This window comes from Podarcis raffonei, chromosome 12 (assembly GCF_027172205.1).
Source record: "Podarcis raffonei isolate rPodRaf1 chromosome 12, rPodRaf1.pri, whole genome shotgun sequence".
NCBI lineage: Eukaryota > Metazoa > Chordata > Lepidosauria > Squamata > Lacertidae > Podarcis > Podarcis raffonei.
The window spans coordinates 26,946,634-26,965,164 of record NC_070613.1 but is presented as its reverse complement, the minus strand read 5'-3'; the positions used below and the strand labels follow the sequence as shown (position 1 = coordinate 26,965,164).

The window sequence follows — 18,531 nt, the reverse complement described above, 5'->3', positions numbered from 1 at the left end:
TTAATCCGTTCCAGACTTTTAAAAACAACCCCTAAAACAGTAATTTAACATGAATTTTACTATATAACGAAACCATTGATGGTTGATAGGACCTTGTGCTGTACTTTAGAAAACAGGTACCAATCCTATGTACAGTGGAACCTTGGTTCTCAAATACCTTGGTACTCAAACAACTTGGAACCCAAAAACTACAAACCTGGAAGTAAGTGTTCTGGTTTGCGAACTTTTTTCAGAAGCTGAACGTGCTCCGTTTTGAGTGTTATGCTTCCTTTTTGAGTGCCACACTTCCGTTTTGAGTGTTACGCTGAGGTATGTCGTTTTTTGCTATTTATTTTGCGTTTTTGTAGCTTTTTCGTTTTGCTTTTGTGACTGTGTGGAACCCAGTTCAGCTACTGATTGATTGATTGATTGATTGATTGATTGATTGTGTGACTGCAGTACATTGTTTATTGCTTTCATTTTATGGATCAATGGTCTCGTGTTAAATTGCTGTTTTAGGGATTGTTTTTAAAAGTCTGGAACGGATTAATCCATTTTACATTACTTTCTATGGAAAAAGCGCACCTTAGTTTTGGAACAGACTTTCGGAATGGATTAAGTTTGAGAACCAAGGTACCACTGTATATGTTTCTGGCAGCAAGCTCCAGTGAACACAATGCGATTTACCATTTTCTAAATAAGCATGCACAGGATTGCATTGTCTCCAAAGCACAGAGTAAATGACACCCTCTGCCTCTTGTGCAAATTTCAGGCTCAGGGGAGAAGTGGAGATTATGTCCAACTTTATGCTGTGCTTCCAAGTCTTTCTGAAGCACAGTGTGAAGTTGGAGATGAGAAATGAATGCTAGAAGAGGGAGGTGTGACAGCCAAGGTAAACATATTTTTGGACCCTACTCTGGTTAGTAGTGAAATACCTGAAGTTTAAAAATCAAATGAATTGCACAAATTAAAAAGCTTAAGAAGAAAGGCAAAGATAATTACCCTTCTGTACCTCCTCAGTATTTGTTAGCTTCTTACCTCTGCTGTCATTTCCTTGGACTGTTCCTCTACATGTTGAATGACTTCATAGCGAGTACATCTGTAATAACCTCCAGTGGAAGAACTATGCTTCTTCCATTCTTCAAGGCAAATCCAACAGAAGTCATATTTACACTTGAAAAGGAAAAAGAGAGCTAATTTCTTAAACCAATTCTGTTAAAAGATTTGAAAGGAGACCTAGAATGTTAAAAACAACAGCAATTTGTTTTTTCATCACAGTTATTCAAAGGGTCTATTGGAATTGGTTTCTCCATGTCTGCTATTTACAGAACAAAAAATGTGTGCGTTAACTGCATTCACACAATTAAAACTCCATGTCTAGCTTGACCCTAAGTGGAACATGATTCAGAGGATTATCTCAATGCAACCCCCACATTCTATGGTTAAGTGGCCTGCATACAGTTCTGTTAGTGCAGACTGCTGTTGCCAAAATCTTGACCAGTGCCAAATACTGGGATTATGCAACTACGTATGCAACAGTATCAGAGGCAGTGGATGCTTGTTGGTTTCCAAGTGCAATTTTAGGTGCTAATCATTACAGGCATACCTCGTTTTATTTCATTTCACTTTACTATGCTTTGCAGATATTGTTCATTATGAGGATGCAGTTGTAGCCTGTCTGCTTCAAAGGGCTGTAGGTGGATTTTTCCCCTACTGCCCCTGCAGCTAGTGGGCCTGGCTTAAAAGACTACAGTATAGTGTAAACATAACTTTTATGTGTACTGGGAAACCAAATAAATTATGTGACTTGCTTTATTGTGATATTCGAACCTGCGGTATCTCTGAGGTATGCCTGCACTTTTAAAGCCCTATATACCTGAGTCCAGTATACTTAAAGGACTAAGTAAAGGTAAAGGTAAAGGTACCCCTGCCCGTACGGGCCAGTCATGTCTGACTCTAGGGTTGTGCGCTCATCTCACTTAAGAGGCCGGGAGCCAGCGCTGTCCGCAGACACTTCCGGGTCACGTGGCCAGCGTGACGAAGTTGCTCTGGCGAGCCAGCGCAGCACACGGAAACGCCGTTTACCTTCCCGCTATAAAGCGGTACCTATTTATCTACTTGCACTTAGGGGTGCTTTCGAACAGCTAGGTGGGCAGGAGCTGGGACAGGGAACAGGAGCTCACTGCATCACCCTGCCGCGGGGATTCGAACCGCCGACCATACGATCGGCAAGTCCTAGGCATTGAGGTTTTACCCACAGCGCCACCCGTGTCCTACTTAAAGGACTACCTCCTCTCAAATGAATCAGCCAGTTCTTTAAGATGATGAGAATCTCGTGCCTTCCATTGCCTTCAACATCCGAAGACATATCTTTTTCAACAGGTTTTTCTGAATTTACTGCTGATTAGACTGCAATGCATTTTTTTAAAATTATGGCAGCTCTGGTTTATATGCTGTTTTAATGCTGTATGCTATTTTGTTATATTGCTGAATTTTAAATGATTATATAATTTTTAGATCTGTTTTTGTTAGCTGCTTGAAACATCTCTGTTTGGAGAGGAAAGTGCATGATAGGAATTTAATAATGAAGGTTCGTAGCCAACTAAGTTTTACTGAGAGTAAAGGTAAAGGGTAAAGGGACCCCTGACCATTAGGTCCAGTCATGACCGACTCTGGGGTTGTGGCGCTCATCTCGCTTTATTGGCCGAGGAGCCGGCATATAGCTTCTGGGTCATGTTGCCAACATGACTAAGCCGCTTCTGGCGAACCAGAGCAGCACACAGAAACGCCGTTTACCTTCCCGCCGGAGCGGTACCTATTTATCTACTTGCACTTTGACGTGCTTTTGAACTGCTAGGTTGGCAGGAGCAGGGACTGAGCAACGGGAGCTCACCCCGTCGCAGGGATTCGAACCGCCGACCTTCTGATTGGCAAGTCCTAGGCTCTGTGGTTTAACTGAGAGTAGACCTACTTAAATTAACTTGGGTACATGAATTTCAGTGGGTCTACTCTGATGATGACTAACATGGGATACAACCCGAAATAGATAAATTAATACATCAGATAATGCTTCTTGTCAAAAAGAACTGAGGGTGCTATGGATGTTACCTGTTTAAAAAAGTGAAGACTGCAAGAAAAACTACTTTCTCACACCATCGAGCAATCAACACAAAGGCAGTTCTTTTGATAAAGCAAAATACTGATCAGCAGGGAGGCTGGGAGAAGAAAGGGAAGCTCCCAAGGTGAGAGCTGGAAGGTCCACCCCTTTCTGTGTGAGACAAGGTTTAAGATTTACCTTTGAGAGAAGACTTTGCATTTTCTTTTTCTCTTTATCTGATTAGTTTGTTTTTATTGTGTTGTTTTATGAAAAAGCTTCAATAAAATTTCATGAGAAAAACAAACAAAATACTGATCACCAGAGTGGATATTGTGGACTTTTTAAGACATTGCATGAAGTAAACATTTCTACTTATATTTATATGAACTGTAGCATTATTTTGACTCTTTGCTTACTTTTGCACACTGCATATGATTGCAGCCTTCGTTCTTCTGAATTGGGGATTTGCAATTGGCACATGGTTTAGAATTTGTGAGTAACCATAAGCAGTTGGCAGCATCTTCATAAGCCTCACTAACGCCCACAACTGTGAAAAAGAAAAAATAACGTTAAGGTTTTGTACATGTAATAGTGTGTTAATAGCAAGTTCATCATTGCATTTTCTAAATTTTCCAAGTATGTAATTAGGCTATTTTTAAGTACACTGTAACTCATCCTGAGCACTTATTATAGGGTGAAAAGGATTTTCAAATTTCTTCATAAACCAGTGTTATGGGACTGGTACTACAAATATCCACAACAAATGCTAAAAATAATGCACAGTCCAAAGGTTAGATGCACACACATTTTCACTGCAAGCTTTTGCAATATCTCTTTATAAGTTTGCCCACTAATTATAAACAAGCTGTTATTTCCATAAAACATCCCACAAAATTAAAGTGTACTAAACACTGCAACTCCCAGCAAGGAACAGTATATTTTGCAGATTAATAAGGAGTAATTGAAATGTTTCATTCCCCTTACATTTTATTTTTAAATTCCCTCAATTTCTTAGAAATTACTTGTACCCTAATCAACAAAGTCTACATCATGTTTATTTCATCATTATTATTAAACACCTGCCCTTTACCCTAAGGTCCCAGGGCAGATCACAACAATTTAAAATACAACATTAGAAACAGTTTATAATAAATTACAATCACAGGAATACGTCAAGTGTCAGAGGTCAGAGTAAAGAATGTTGTTTCGTGTGACTATGGATTTTAAGTCTACATTCTCAAAAACTTAAACTCAATGCTCTCAGTTTTGAAGCTCAGCTTCCCCAAAGATGGAAATGTACAATTATACACAACAGGGAACTCTGTCCAACCTGTCATAATTCAGTTCAAATTATTTGCTGTTTACCTGTGCATTATTAATGCCATTTCATTTTAGGCAGGTTTGAGATACTAGTTTCTCTGCATCACTTACATCATCTGACTTAGGAGACGTCTATCTAGCTCACCATTTCCCATGCAAACGAGCAATGGTTCTGCAGAGATACAGGCTGGGTTTTCTCCCAGTCCTACCTGGGAATAACATGGATTGAACCTCAGACCTTCTGCACACAAAGCAGCTGTGCTACCACTGAGCTATAACCCTTCCTCTTGCCCACACTCCCCTTAGGAGGCCAAGCTGCCCACTGTGCAAATCATAATTAATATACTGTAATAAATAATAACACAGAATTTCTACAAATTAACAAAAATACCATAATGGCCATTCTTACGCTCTTCCGGTTTCATTTCTGTTATCTTCTGCAGCCAGTTCTTCCATGTTTCACAGTCACAGGGTTCATGTGCTTCACCTAAACACTCCCTGAAAAATTGATCCAAGGCTTTAATAAGGTGAAGATTAAACTCACTCTTTATTAATATTATTGTTATTAATTATTATTTACTGTGGATTCAAGAATACTAGTTCTTAATTCGGGAAGAAAAAAAAATCAGATAATATGTTTTGCTAACATGACTAGATATTCCAAAGCTGATAGCAATACAGAAGAACAAATCATAAACAATACCCCAAGGCATAAATGACATAAAATATATAAACCTCAATAACTTGCAGTGGAATTTAGGTGCATAATTGCAAAGTGCACTTTGAAGTCTCCCTTATGTAATTTAAACTGTTGATTGGAGTTATGATTCGATTTAGCAATCCACTAAGTCTTGAGTTGAGTATTGATTTATATTAACAGTACTCTCTTCTGTCTCTTTTTCTCTCACACAGAGTTGCATTCTTTTATGAATACAGACCAAACCACTATGAATCAAGATTCTCAAATCCTGCTCAAGGCTTTCTGAGTCATGTGTATGCGTAGAACAACATTGCTATGTATGTTTACCTTTTCCTCAAACACTTCATAGTGGCAGAATGTGAGGATCTCTCATACAGCATTTTGTCATTTTTAATTTCTTAGACGCTTTAGAGATCCATGCAGAGCTGAAGGAAGACAGCAGTCAGTCTCCTTCCAGACTCCAGCTGGCACAGGAAGATGTACTTATAAAAGAAAGCTAGTGACTCAGACATTTTAGGGCTGCAAGTGCTGGGAGGAGAGGCATTGCAATGGTCAGAAATAGGCATTTTGACTCAATCTCGCTTTGACACTAGGCCACACTATATTAGATGGGAGGCTGTCACCATGTGTACTGCCTAACAGCAAATTTCAAGCTGGACAAGAGATGGAGGGTTTTTGAAAGGGCTCTGGCATTAATATTGCAATAACATTATAAATCGTTGAAGTGCTTTATAAAGATAACAAAATATCTGTCACAACCTTTAACAGCTAAAAAAGGAAGTGTCTTCTGTAACTAGGGTAAATGTCACTTAATTAAGCACTATTTTCTGACTGAGAACATGCATTTGTCAAAAATAGGGACAGTCACTGAATATATCATCTCTACTCCACCTGCCCTTTAATTGAATAGGGACTAATATCAGGAACTGAGATTTCTACAGAGGACAACCCCATGAGCTTATTTCATTATTGTTTCTAGTTTTCAAAGAAGCAATCAAATTTCTGGAGCAGAAGATGCATCGTTTCCAGATGGTGCCTGGGTGTAGATGTGTCAATATGATTTCCAGATTGGTCACGACTCGCTCTTTTTTACGGGAAATACAGCAAAATAGCTTCAGACATCTGCCACACATCCAGCATACAAAAAACAGAACAACTAAAAATAGCATCATTTCAGAATTATAGGTTTATGGAGGAGCCTGATATAGTGCAGGATGCAAGGAATTTTCTAAAATGATGAAGAATCTTCTAAAATGCTTTTTGTTAAGTGAAACGCCACAAATGCCAGAGTGAAAAGAAAAAAAAAATGTAGAAAGGAAAATGTAACATTCTGTCACATTAGAAATAAAAAAAGCAGCTTTGGGTGCTCCTTCACCTCTGAATTTATGTTAGAATAGAAGTCTATATATAAATATATATCTCATATACGCAGAGAAAAAAATTATCCACACCCCGCCCCGACTATGTATACTTAGCTCACCCTGAGAGGATCAATTTGCTTATATTCCATTATTATTTAACTCAACTATACTCTTTTTGCAAAAGATTTATACCCCCAATCAATGTAATCTTGAATTTTAAAAGACCAAAAAGTGCTTTTGAGCAGATAAAATGCTTATTGGTTTAAGAGTCTGAATATGAAGAGAGAAATGAAAAATTCAGAATAGGATTTCACAATGTGAGCACAAAGATCTATGTGAAACCAAAGATGAATTTCCCACAAATGGTAATTATTTTAATGCTCGTACATGGACTGTACGGCACGGTTTCAATTTTTTAAAAAGATCAGCAATCATGTTTAAATCATGTACGAGAAAGCATTACTAACCAGCAGAAGAGATGCCCTTTCCCACAGTCCACAGCGGGAGCTCTTAGCAATGGGAAACTAAGTGCTTCTGAACCTGTTGTATTTGACCCTTGCCTTGTTAGCCTGACCGCTCTCTCACAAGCTGGTGTAGGACACCATTTAATAGAAGGATTATTTTCAACAAAGGCCTGAAAACAAAAGGAGATAGAAATTAGTTGCCATTTTCGATCAGGACCTTCTAACTGATACAAAGCTCAATTTGATGGTGCAAAACTCTGCAGTTTAGAACAGGTGTAGGCCTTAAAATAGCTATAAAAGATAATCATTTTATCCATTATACAATTTTAGTTATTTGCTATAGCAACATGTAAAGCTCAGCCAAAGAACTCTATTTGGAACATTCATGTATTTTTTTATGCAAAAGCTTACAAAGCTCAATCTGGCACAATCTACAAATTAATAAGGAATGTCTGAAAGGCGGAGAGCGAGGTCTTGGGGCGGGGGGGGGGGGGAGGGAGGAAAAGATTCCTGTTCCCACCTACTTTTCTCTCCACCCCCCACCTCCAAATAGGAAATTAGTGGAGCATTAAGTTACAGGCACTGGTGCACTGTGAGGGCCTAACTCTGTAACATGTAGAATTGGGGAATAAATTTAGCTACGGAGAGCAATATTACTATATCTCAATTGGGGCTGAATACTAATGGGAAAACTACTTGTAGTACTTAGATGCAATGTGACTGAAGTGTCAGATGTGGTGGGTTGAAAAAATTACAAACTGTTTAATCATTTGAGGAGCAACAACTGGTACATTTAAGACGTATGTTGACTCACGAAAAAGGTTTGCAATAGTTCATACTTTTTTCTTTCTTTCTTTTTACTGGGTCAGGATCTTTTTGGCTTGAATAAAGATAGCAGCTAAGTGAAAGTGTGACCTTCTCCCATTAAGCTACCATCACTTTGGGCAACAGCTATCAGGAAAACATTTGTTATAATTTGTATTTAACAAAACAAAAAACAAATCATAATGTTTCTTGAAATAGTTGTCTATAATACTAGATGCATTTCTTTCTAAGAGTATTTTTAATAACGTCAGAATAATCATCTCAGATGGATACTTTAGACACATGCCGTTTACCTTAATGTCAAATTGTAGGTAGCGTTTATCCATCTCCTTGGAAACCACACTTTCGATGATCTCCACTGGAACAAGCTGGAAGCAATCATACGCTGGGCAAAAAATATTGTGGGCTTCACCCTCTTGAATCTTCATATTCAAAAATCTGTTAAAATGTTCATCAGGTTTGAGCAGGAAATATTAACTCCACCAAAATTAGGGAGCAAAAATCAACCTATTAATGCCTAAACCTCGCAGGTAAGTAAAGAGAGATTATGACTACCTTACAAGCTTTGCAAGGTATTCGGGAAGGCTCCGAGTCAGCAACTCACAGAGCATTCTACAATACTGAACAGAACAGGGAAGCCTCTGAACATGTGGGCACACAGTGGAGTATCAAAAGGAATGATCTAAAATATATTGAAAGGGTTTACTTTTAGCAGCCCTTTACTGATTTGTGTGGGGTGCATAGCATGAGTCAAAAAGTACCATATCACATTAAGAAGTGGAATATTTTGGTCACGGAAAGCTGACAGAATGAACTTTGTGTCTGCAATTTTTGTCTCAAGGAAAAACTAGAATAGAAACTGACTTAGTAGCTGTGACTTAGATAATCTCCCCATGCTAAGGTGGATAGGGTTTCTGTCCAAAGAAACTCTCCCCACATGCATGATGGAACTGCATTATGTTTAACTTTAATAATACAAGATAACAGCATCTCATGGCCAGATCACTTTATGTCCAGATTTTCTCCTTAGGCTTCTTTTCTCAGCTAAGTCAGACTTTATAAGGGACAGTCAACTCCTTAGGATCCTTTGGATTACAGAAACAGAACTGGGCCTGCAAGGGCTGCAAAATGTCCCAGAAAGTGGTTCTGAGGCACATCGCAAAATCATAGAATTGTTGGGTTGGAACAGACATCATAGTAAATACTGTGACTTCCACATTCCCCGCTTTGTACCCAGTAGCTTTAATATTTCATAAGCTTCAAATCCACTTCAGGCTCATACTAGAGCAAAGAAAGAAGACACACAATCTTTGCTTAATTTTTTTAATGTTTCCATTCTAAGGCAACTCTAATTTTTAACGACAGCCAGCATCTAAAATGGAAATTAAATTGTCTTTGGAATAGAATCCTAGGGACATGAACAAACCAACATTAAAAATAAATAAAGACATATTACAACTAGTTTACTAAGTAGGATAATCCCCCCCAGTAGAGACAATTTTTATATAAAAATGCCTAAATATATACTTACGCTTCCCAGCATGCTCTACAGAACTCATGTCCACAAGGCATATCCACTGGGTCTTCAAATACAGAAATGTTACACATGCAAATTTCACACTGTAGATAAAAGAAAATTATTTTAAAAAATATTTCAAATACTATATAATAGGGATGATTAACCTGTAGCCTGTACAGCCTTTTTTTTTAAAAAAAAAAAGACTTAAACAGTATGTTTTAGAAAAGTGTTTTGTGTTTTTAGTTAATTGATCACTTGAGTGGGCCCGTTGTGATGCCAAGATGCCAAGTTGGACAATTGTCAACATAACAAAAATATCCATTGGTTAGTCACTTACACCTCATATTTGTTCAGAAATAAAGCACTACTTGGAAATAATGTAATTAAGGCATATTAATCCAAACCTAGATGTCTGGGAGTAAAATTACACCTGCAGTGCACAGAAAGTGCCTGGAATGAAAAAAGAATCTCAGGGCTACCAACTGAATTTTACATCTGGAGTTTTTTTGTTTGTTTGTTTGTCTTCAGAGCCCATGTAATGTACAGGGACAAACAAAATTTGATCCTGTGATATAAGTGTCGTCCCTGCCCCCCAGATTTGAGAAAGGAGTGTAGGGGGCAATATCACAAAATTGCTTTTGTTACTATAAGCAATAGAAGTATTCCATACTGCAAAAAAGTCACCTGACACCTTGTTTTCTTATAATGTTCAGCTAGTGGCCGAGTTTCTCTGCTATGGCAATATCACAATCTACTGCACCACAGATCCGGAATGGGGAACCTCATGCCCAGGGGCCCAACACAGTCCTCCAGGACTCTCTATTGGCTCTCAAGTTTCTCACCAAGTCACACACTCTCCCAATAGATAACTCTTCTCCACATGCCACATCTCCTACAAACGTTGTTTCCCACCCTCATAGTGCGTTATTGCCTTGCTAGAATGTAAATTAACATTTCCTGCTCCACCCACTTCTGCTTTTGGCCCTGCCACCACTAGCATGTTGGTCTCGGGCCTTGCCACAGAATGGTCCCATCATTTTCTCAATCAAACTGATTCAGAGAAGCAAACTTATTTGCCATTCTTCTGAAACAACCCAAATGGATTTTATTACCCGCAAATACACTAGAATTTAGCATGTGGAAGGGGAATGTTCCCCCCAAAAATTGTGTTATGTTACTGCCAATTTACCCTCAGCTGATGAGATACACACACACACATACAGTGGCATGAAAGGACAGCATATAAACGTTTCTATAAATAAAATAAATGCAAAGATGTGTTTAGCATTGCTCTCGTGAGCTGATTCATATATAGAGTTGCTATTTTTCACCTCCACAAATCAGACACCATCTGTGTCACCACCATCACGTTAAGTGGGGAGCACCTCTAAATGCCCCTTTTTCCTGTTCTCCAGCTCTCTTTCTTCAACTAGAGTTGAAGCTCTGGGGCTGGCTGGAAGCTGGAGGATGCTGGCATCAGCTGCTGGGAAGGGAGGCTGAGCAGCCTAAACAAAGTTCCACTGTGCCTCTGGTTTCTTTGGAGCTTCCTCCACCCTCACTGAAGTCATTTTTGGGCTCTGTGGAGGGTCTCCTCTTGAGCCACAAGGGCTCTCCAGCTCTTTCCCACCATTTCTTGGTTTAATCTATTTATTTCCTGGCGCCACACATATAAGCAGCCGCACACGAGTCAATCACAGCTTGGGGGGCGGGAATCTGTATTAAATATGCAGATAATGATGTTTGATTTGTGAAGGTGAGAAATAGCAACTCTATATGAATCATTCTTTTACAAGTCAGCTCACGCGAGCAATATTAAACACATCTTTTATTTATAGGAATGTTTATAGGCTGCCCTTTTGTGCCCCTGTAAAAATGTATATAAATAGCATCAGCTGGAGAAGCTGATAATTACTGGAAACATAGTAGGTGTGGAGCAATAATTTAAGCCTTTCCTGCCGCTGCTGTACTGAGGAAAATCCCTATTGGGCGGGAAGGGGGGGTGTCGGTTCCTTCATTGACATCAATGGGTAATTTCCTCCAAAGCCTACACCAGTTTCAGAGGAATTCCCCCCCCCAGGTCCACATCAGGGGAGAAAGGGTTAAATTATCCCTGCATGCCTGCTTTGTTCCCAGGAATTATCACCTCTCACCAGCTGCTGCTATTTGCATTTTTAAAAACCTGTACATAAAATACAAGGACAAATCTAATATCGCATTTAGTTTGGTCCTCAGTTCAACACAAAGGATAACATTTGCCAACAACTTCTCCTAACTTTTCCTCCCATTTCAGTAGGGATGGTACAAAACCTTCACTGTACAATAATAGCGATACAGAACATATATGCTATAACACACACACACATACAATAAAATCCTTGTGGTGCCTCATTTAAATAATTAGGATAAAATCAGATAAATGACAATCTAACTATGCCAACAAAGTAAATATTGAAACAACCTAGTCTACTCTTTTCTTTTTTTAAAAAAAAGAAGTATCTTGATCATTGCGCACAAATCTGTTCCAGCTGCAGTTACTGCTGTAGAATCTTTAAAAAAGAGAGACTGTTTTTCAAAAGAGCTTCTCCAATAATTATAAAAGACCTTTCGTATATTAAAGCTGTGTTGATCTTATAGACTGGTGCAAACAAACCTACATAGTGAGGTTCCGTATAATCTATCTGGGTATTAGTGGGTTGACCTTTAAAATGCAGACAAAGAGAATGTTGTTTCCTAAGTTGGGGGAAATGACAGGAAGCAGGGCAGAGAGAGTTTAAGTATGCTTAAGAAACAAAATATAACAGAAGTGAAAAATCTAGAAATTTCCACACAACACACTGCAGCAATTTCAATTTTCCAACACACACTTTATATAATTTCATGCAATCTGAGCTACAAAATGCACAATAACTTAACAACTTCAATTTCTTACACAAACTGTCATCTCTCAACCATCTTACAGTGGTTCCACCAGAGATGGAACAAAATCCTTTACACTGTCGTTCACATAGATGTGGAGAGCACAAAGAGACAGTTAATCCAATGTCATTTTAAAATTGCTAAATGAAGATTTCCTTTCTGGCACCTCTCTCTTTCCCTCTCTTCACAGTATACGCTGGGATCCAAGGCACACCAATACTGTTTCTGCATGTCTAACAGAGGTTTGAGGAGCTTCTATTTCTCAAACAGCACCCGTCATGCAATGTTGCAAACCATATTTGAAACTAATGCATTTTTTAAAAGTTTCTGATATGGCAAGGAGATTGCAGTTGAAAGAAAAGATGTTTAAGAAATACATATGTAAGCTCTTGGGAGTGCTTAATAGCTCTTTGGATCATAGCCATACTCTTAACTTTTGCTATGTATAAAAAATAAAATAAAATAAAATATACATAGCAAAAGTAGGCCTTCATAGGATACCTTTGTGCATATGTTTACTCAAGTATTGGTCAGTTGATTTTTTGCCTAGTAGTATTATTGTTATCTAATGGAAGTCCACACTTATGGGAAGGAGAAGGCTTTGCCTCTAGCATTAAGAGCAGAGGGCCATAAAATCACTTAAAAAGGGATTGACTCCTTGGCTTGCCAAGCTGCTGTAACGGTCATCGGGAAACTAATGCTGCCACCAAAGGAGAAGGTGGGACTTAATGCAAAACAGGCAAACCGTATGTGGAGAAGGTTGATAGCAACCTAGTTCTGGACAAAGTGGAATGGAACCTTCTACCACCAATAAGGAGTCATCTTGCTTCACAGTGTGAGCACAATACCCTTCAAACTACCTGAAAACACAAATCAGTAGGAAAAACTTTTTTCTCTTGTAGAGAAGTGTGCAAAATACCAAATTTAACAGAACATTCAGGAAAATCAACATCTGATTCTTTTATATGCTGGAAAAATCATATTGCTGAAAAATCAGTAAAATATTTTTTGGCAGTCCAGAAATGTTGCAGGAGTGCAACTTTTAAACTTCCAACCAATTTCTTTATAACAATTATTCACACAAAATATATTCTTGTTCCAGAAGCAGTAAGTTATCACTAGAATTAAACATTTTTGGGGGATGCACACACACACTCCCACACCAGTATAGATCACCCTTCATACCATAGTTGTCTCAATGTCCCCTGGCGAGAGGCTGATTTCATCTGGGGAGGTGATAGAAGAGCGAGTTGTCCGAGGAGTTCTTGGTGAAGGAAGTGTGTCCCAGGCATTATACCCACTAGGAGGTGGCGTTGGCATCTGAACACCTGAACGTTGGCAGCAGTTCTCAGGATTAGACATCCAAGCTTCAAGTAACTTCTCCCTGTCCCAGTCTTAAAATAAAACCAGAAAGTGTTAAAAAGGAACATGGAAATGATTTGGTGATGATGTGTCTGCTTATGATTATATTTATGATTAAAATCACTGCAGAATAGAGGTAGCCAACCTGTGGCCATGCAGAGGTTGTTGTTCCCATCATTCCTGGCCAAGGTTCCTGACAGTCTATCCGTTTTCATTTATAGTACACTATTCTTTTTATTATGAAAGCACATATTTACATATAGGAAATGTTAATACATTTGGTCAAAATTTGTTATTAAAATTGGCCAAATGTTATATAGTTTCCTGATTACCATGGGCTCGCAGCAGAGCTTCTGCAGTAAACAATGGAGCCTGAAGCATGTCAGCAGATTCTACTATCAGCATATCTTTGAGCCTTCGCAAGTCCTGAGGTCTTAGTCCTTCATACGGCTGTGAAAGGAAACAGAAAAGCAAAGTAGCAGTAGAAATAAGTCTTTAATTTAGAAAGTGGCACCTTTCCTATTGACAGTGGTGGGCCCCTAGTGATTCTCGTAATATTCTAGAGTGTGTACTGGCTTCTTATAACTCTCGGGGCAATCTGAAGTGCTTATTTTGACAAAACCCTAAATCACGTCAGCCCATGTAAATATTAAAGAACACTTTCCTTACACATTGTCTCAACAGTCAACCAAGAATTGCTTCACAGGATGGGATCAGAACGGCGGAGGGAAGGTTCTGTCACATTAGCACATGCATAGACTACATTTAATGCTAACCAGGTTCACACTGTCAGGGAAGAGTTAGAGTTAGAAGATTCCAGTTTCCCAGAGGGAGAAAGCATTCCCCAAGGGGGGGGGGAGGAGAGGAGTGAATTGAAGAGAAGAGAGCAACAGGAACAACAGGGAGGGACCGGCTGTTCCCAGGAAAGGCAAGGGTTAAGTTCTAGCTCAGATTTGGAGGAGGGGAGATACAGGCCAGCTCTAGCCAGGAGGTTAGAAAAAAGAGCGGGAAAACAAAGGGAAGGGCGCCTTCGCCATTTTGAGAGTGGCTGGTCACGGAGAAGCAGAGCTCAGAAAGTATCTGAAAGAAGTGACTCTGAGGAATAATATTTAAGAACCGTTTATAAGAATGTTTTGTTAATACGCAATAAAAAGTTTTATAAAAGAACAAGAAGCATTTGTGTGGTGATCTGAAGAGGACAACGACCAGTCCTGACACACACTTAACTATGGTATGCATTAGTCTTTTATAAACTAAAAAAAATCTTGCCCAAGTTAGCTATGCAATTTGAATGAGACACTGAGAGATGCATAACTTTGTTACTGAAATAAATAGGATTTTACAGTGCTTCTATTGGGTTTAGTTACATCTTAAATTTGATACTCATATATAAAAACGCATAGGGTCTGTTTTTAAAAGTTATCCTCCCTGGATTTTTTCTTGGGAAAGAATGGAACTGAGTTTTGGATTTCTGTGCTCTTTTCCAATCATTATGTGATAAAGTAAACAACTGAACAGAACATTGTGCAGTTATTTGGATGCAAGACCTCCTCCAACTGTGAAAAATCAATCCTCGAACTTCAAATACTGCAGGATCTCATGTTCAGTCATTCCTTTTTGTCATGATGAAGGAAGCAAGATGGAGGAAGCTATCAGTTCAATCTCCAGGCAAGGCAAAAGGAGAATGGAGTTGGGAGGGAAAGGCAGTACATAGTTAGAAGTGAAAGCAAAAAGGTTTCCTAATCCCTTATATTAGGAATCCAGCCTGTCCAGAAAGCCATTACAGATGTCAGAAAATACTGCCTGACCTGCTCCAACCTACTAGTATAAAGAGGCTTTTTGCTGATATTATTGATTTGCATGAAGTTTCCTAAACTGTAAAGAACTGAGTTGTGGCTCACAGACTGATAAACCCTTTGGTTTGTTAGTTTAAGGCTGGAGATGAAGTTTGAAGGTTTATAAGCCATTAACTTCTGAAAGCCTATTATCTCCTCTAATTTTCTGGATCAAACAACATAAACCTTCCAATAGCTTTTTTGCCTCAATGAAGCTGAGAAATTTTCAATAGTATCTCTTCCTACATATGTGTTCTACAGCTGTTTCAAACTGTTTAAACAATTTTAAGGGTGTAAAACACATGCTTGGTATACAGAGGGTATCAGGTTCAATCTCTGCATCTCCAGCTTAAAAAAATATGATGTGCCAGGTGCTGTAAAAGAGCTCTGCTGTACAAATAAGCTATTGCTAATCAGAGCAGACAATACTAGCCCAAATGGATGAATAAAAAAGGAGCTGGTAAAAAGTAACAACTCAAGAGCTTTAGATAGTCCTTTTCCCAAGTATGCACATCTCCCGTCAGAGTAACCAATTACTAATTTTATTTTACCTCTCTTTTGTCCAAAGCAGCATATTCTGCTTCAATGCTTTCAGCTTCAGGATCTCGTGAGAACACCATCTGGGATTCAAGATTGAGTGCCAATTCTTTATGGTGTTGCTTCTCTGCACAGTCACATGGAGTATCTTTATTTTCATTTTCAGCAAACAAGTCTCCACCATGTTTTACCAGAAGCTGCAAGTTAATGCAAACCATTTTAAGAGCTAATTTGAATACAAATCCTTGGAAATTCTTTTTCAGTCGAAATTTGTCGCCAACGATTTATGCAGAATGGAAGAATGCTGAACAAAGAGAACTAAACCAGACATGTGAACCCAGGAAAGATTATAGGTTGCATCCAACAAAGTACAACTCAGAGTAGATCCACTGAAATAACTGAAACTAGGTTTGTTATGTCCATTAATTTCAATGGGTCTACTCAGAGTATAACTTTGGCTAAGTTCCTTTTCAGCAGAAATATAGACACCCCTCAGAATAAAGGAGGGTATGTAGTGAGACTGTTATCCTTTAGCGAACATTTAAAGTTTAGAAATATTTGAAAAGATCAACAAGTAATACTAAAAATTCCACAATATAAATACTAGGTTAATGTTCCACCATTAAACATGTTTTTACTCATTCACAAAGACAAGCATATTGAAGCAACAACTGATTGCTGATACACACACATAAAAACCCTTTTGAATGGCAACTCTGCACATGGCATCAGAGTTTAGAATTAGATCACTGAGCCTACAAGATTTCATGCACATTATTTCCCCCCCTGTAATTTTCAGATATGGGGCATCTGTGTGTATTTTCCTGTCTTAGGCAAAAATGGCAATCCCCCCAAATTCTGTTCCTATCACACACATGAACTTTAGTCCCTTTCCTGCTCTCTTTTCAAGCTGTTCACTTTGGGGAGGGAATCACTGAGAATATTCTTTTTCTAGATGAAAAGCAACAGCACTGATATAAAGAAATCAAGAATGTTGGCCAAACATTAGTAAAATGCAGGTCTGCTTTGAAAGGGCTAATCTGACTGCAATAGAAAGAAATTATGCATACAAAGAACTGTTTATCAATATGCTAATTCTAGAAGATTTCAAAAATGTCTCATTTTTCACTTGACAATCAAACCTTCATGATTTTGAAAACATGCATTTATACTTCCCCTTCCTCTCCAATAAAAACAGGCACATTACAATTAATGGAGAAACAGCCAAGAGCTATTCAAGGATTAGAACACAGAAATGCTGTCAATATTCATAGACTTTTCTCAGATAGTCTGGTAGTTATGTTCACCATGCCCCAGTTTCTTACATTCCTCAAGTCAAGTGCAGAGTTTTGTGTAGTGGATAAGTATTACAATTCCTTTCCACCCAAAACACAGAAAACGTCTAAATGTGAATTAGTGGGCTGGTTCACACATAATGCTAAACCATATTTTGTATTATGTGCATGAGCCTGAATGATGCCTTGTGCCTGAGTACTCTCTTGTCTTCCCACATAGTTAGGAGAAGGACAAAATCAGGATTCATATCTGCATTCCCAGATTTTTGTCATGTCATTATGTACAAACGAGAAATTTTGCTTTAAAATAAATTAGAGGATGTTAAGCAGGTCACCTTCACAACCCATGGTTTGAAGCTGGCTTGTCTGCAATTGCTATAATATTTTAAACCACAAGTCAAGTTTCAGAAAGTGAAACTGAATTATGGGTTGTTATTTGTTATTTCTCCTAGCCATATGGGAGAAGAGGGGACCTATTGGAGACAGAGGTTCATGTACATATATATAAAAACATAGTAAAACATTAAACCTTAAAAAGCCCTATACAGGGCTGCCTTCAGATGTCTCCTAAGATATATATAATAACTCATCTCTTTGACATATGATGGGAGGGCATTCCACAGGGTGGGTACCAATACCGATAAGGCACTCTGCCTGGTTCCCTGTAACTTTACTTCTCGCAGTGTGGGAACTACCAGAAGGCCCTTGGTGCTGGATCTCAGCTTTATAGGCAAACTAGACCAGCCGCTCCAGATGAATGAATTCTGATTCTGATTGCATGGAGGCTTGGCTCATGCAATTCTTTTTTTTCTCCCCCCCCCCCCATATTTTATTTTCAATTTTCAATAATTTATCAATTTAGCATCCAAATTACTTACTTATTCATCCCTTCTAGACTTCCCCCCCACCCCTGGTTTCCAATTTCTCCCCTTTATTATCTTACACATCTTTAGTTTTCCATTCTTTTACAAGTCCATTGATAACCCTGGCTCATACAATTCCCCAACATGTGATGAGGCATTTGCGTAGAACATCTTGCTCTCAGAAGATACTATCTGCTGCTCCTCAACCATATGAATTTATGGTGAATTTATGAAAGAGCAAACTTCTATTTAAATTGGGATTAGTACAAAGTGTCATTTTATTTTTAAATGTTTATACATATATACTTAAAACAGATTTAAGTGGTTTTACAAGTTATAGAAGCTTATTTGGTGAAAGTTGTAAATTGGTATTAAGTTGATATGAACTAGTATTTCAAAGCCCATGTTAAACTAATTTAACAGCCTGTTTCCATGATGGTAATTCTGGCAAAAGATCA

General features: G+C 38.5%; 1 protein-coding gene across 6 annotated transcripts in view; it reads right to left on the bottom strand.

Moving 5' to 3' along the window:
- Positions 1-18,531, bottom strand: part of ANKIB1 (ankyrin repeat and IBR domain containing 1) — a 51,773-nt gene that overhangs the window by 17,086 nt on the left and 16,156 nt on the right. For 4 of the 6 annotated variants that reach the window (XM_053359285.1, XM_053359284.1, XM_053359290.1 and 1 more), the window contains exons 4-12: positions 15,930-16,112; positions 13,876-13,993; positions 13,367-13,575; positions 9,278-9,366; positions 8,040-8,184; positions 6,925-7,091; positions 4,788-4,894; positions 3,493-3,623; positions 1,018-1,152 (exon numbers count right to left, since the gene is read on the bottom strand). In XM_053359285.1, coding sequence (XP_053215260.1) covers positions 1,018-1,152; positions 3,493-3,623; positions 4,788-4,894; positions 6,925-7,091; positions 8,040-8,184; positions 9,278-9,366; positions 13,367-13,575; positions 13,876-13,993; positions 15,930-16,112 — 1,284 coding nt within the window. The remainder of the gene's footprint in view (positions 1-1,017; positions 1,153-3,492; positions 3,624-4,787; positions 4,895-6,924; positions 7,092-8,039; positions 8,185-9,277; positions 9,367-13,366; positions 13,576-13,875; positions 13,994-15,929; positions 16,113-18,531) is intronic. The other 2 variants (XM_053359286.1, XM_053359289.1) reach the window with 1 other exon arrangement.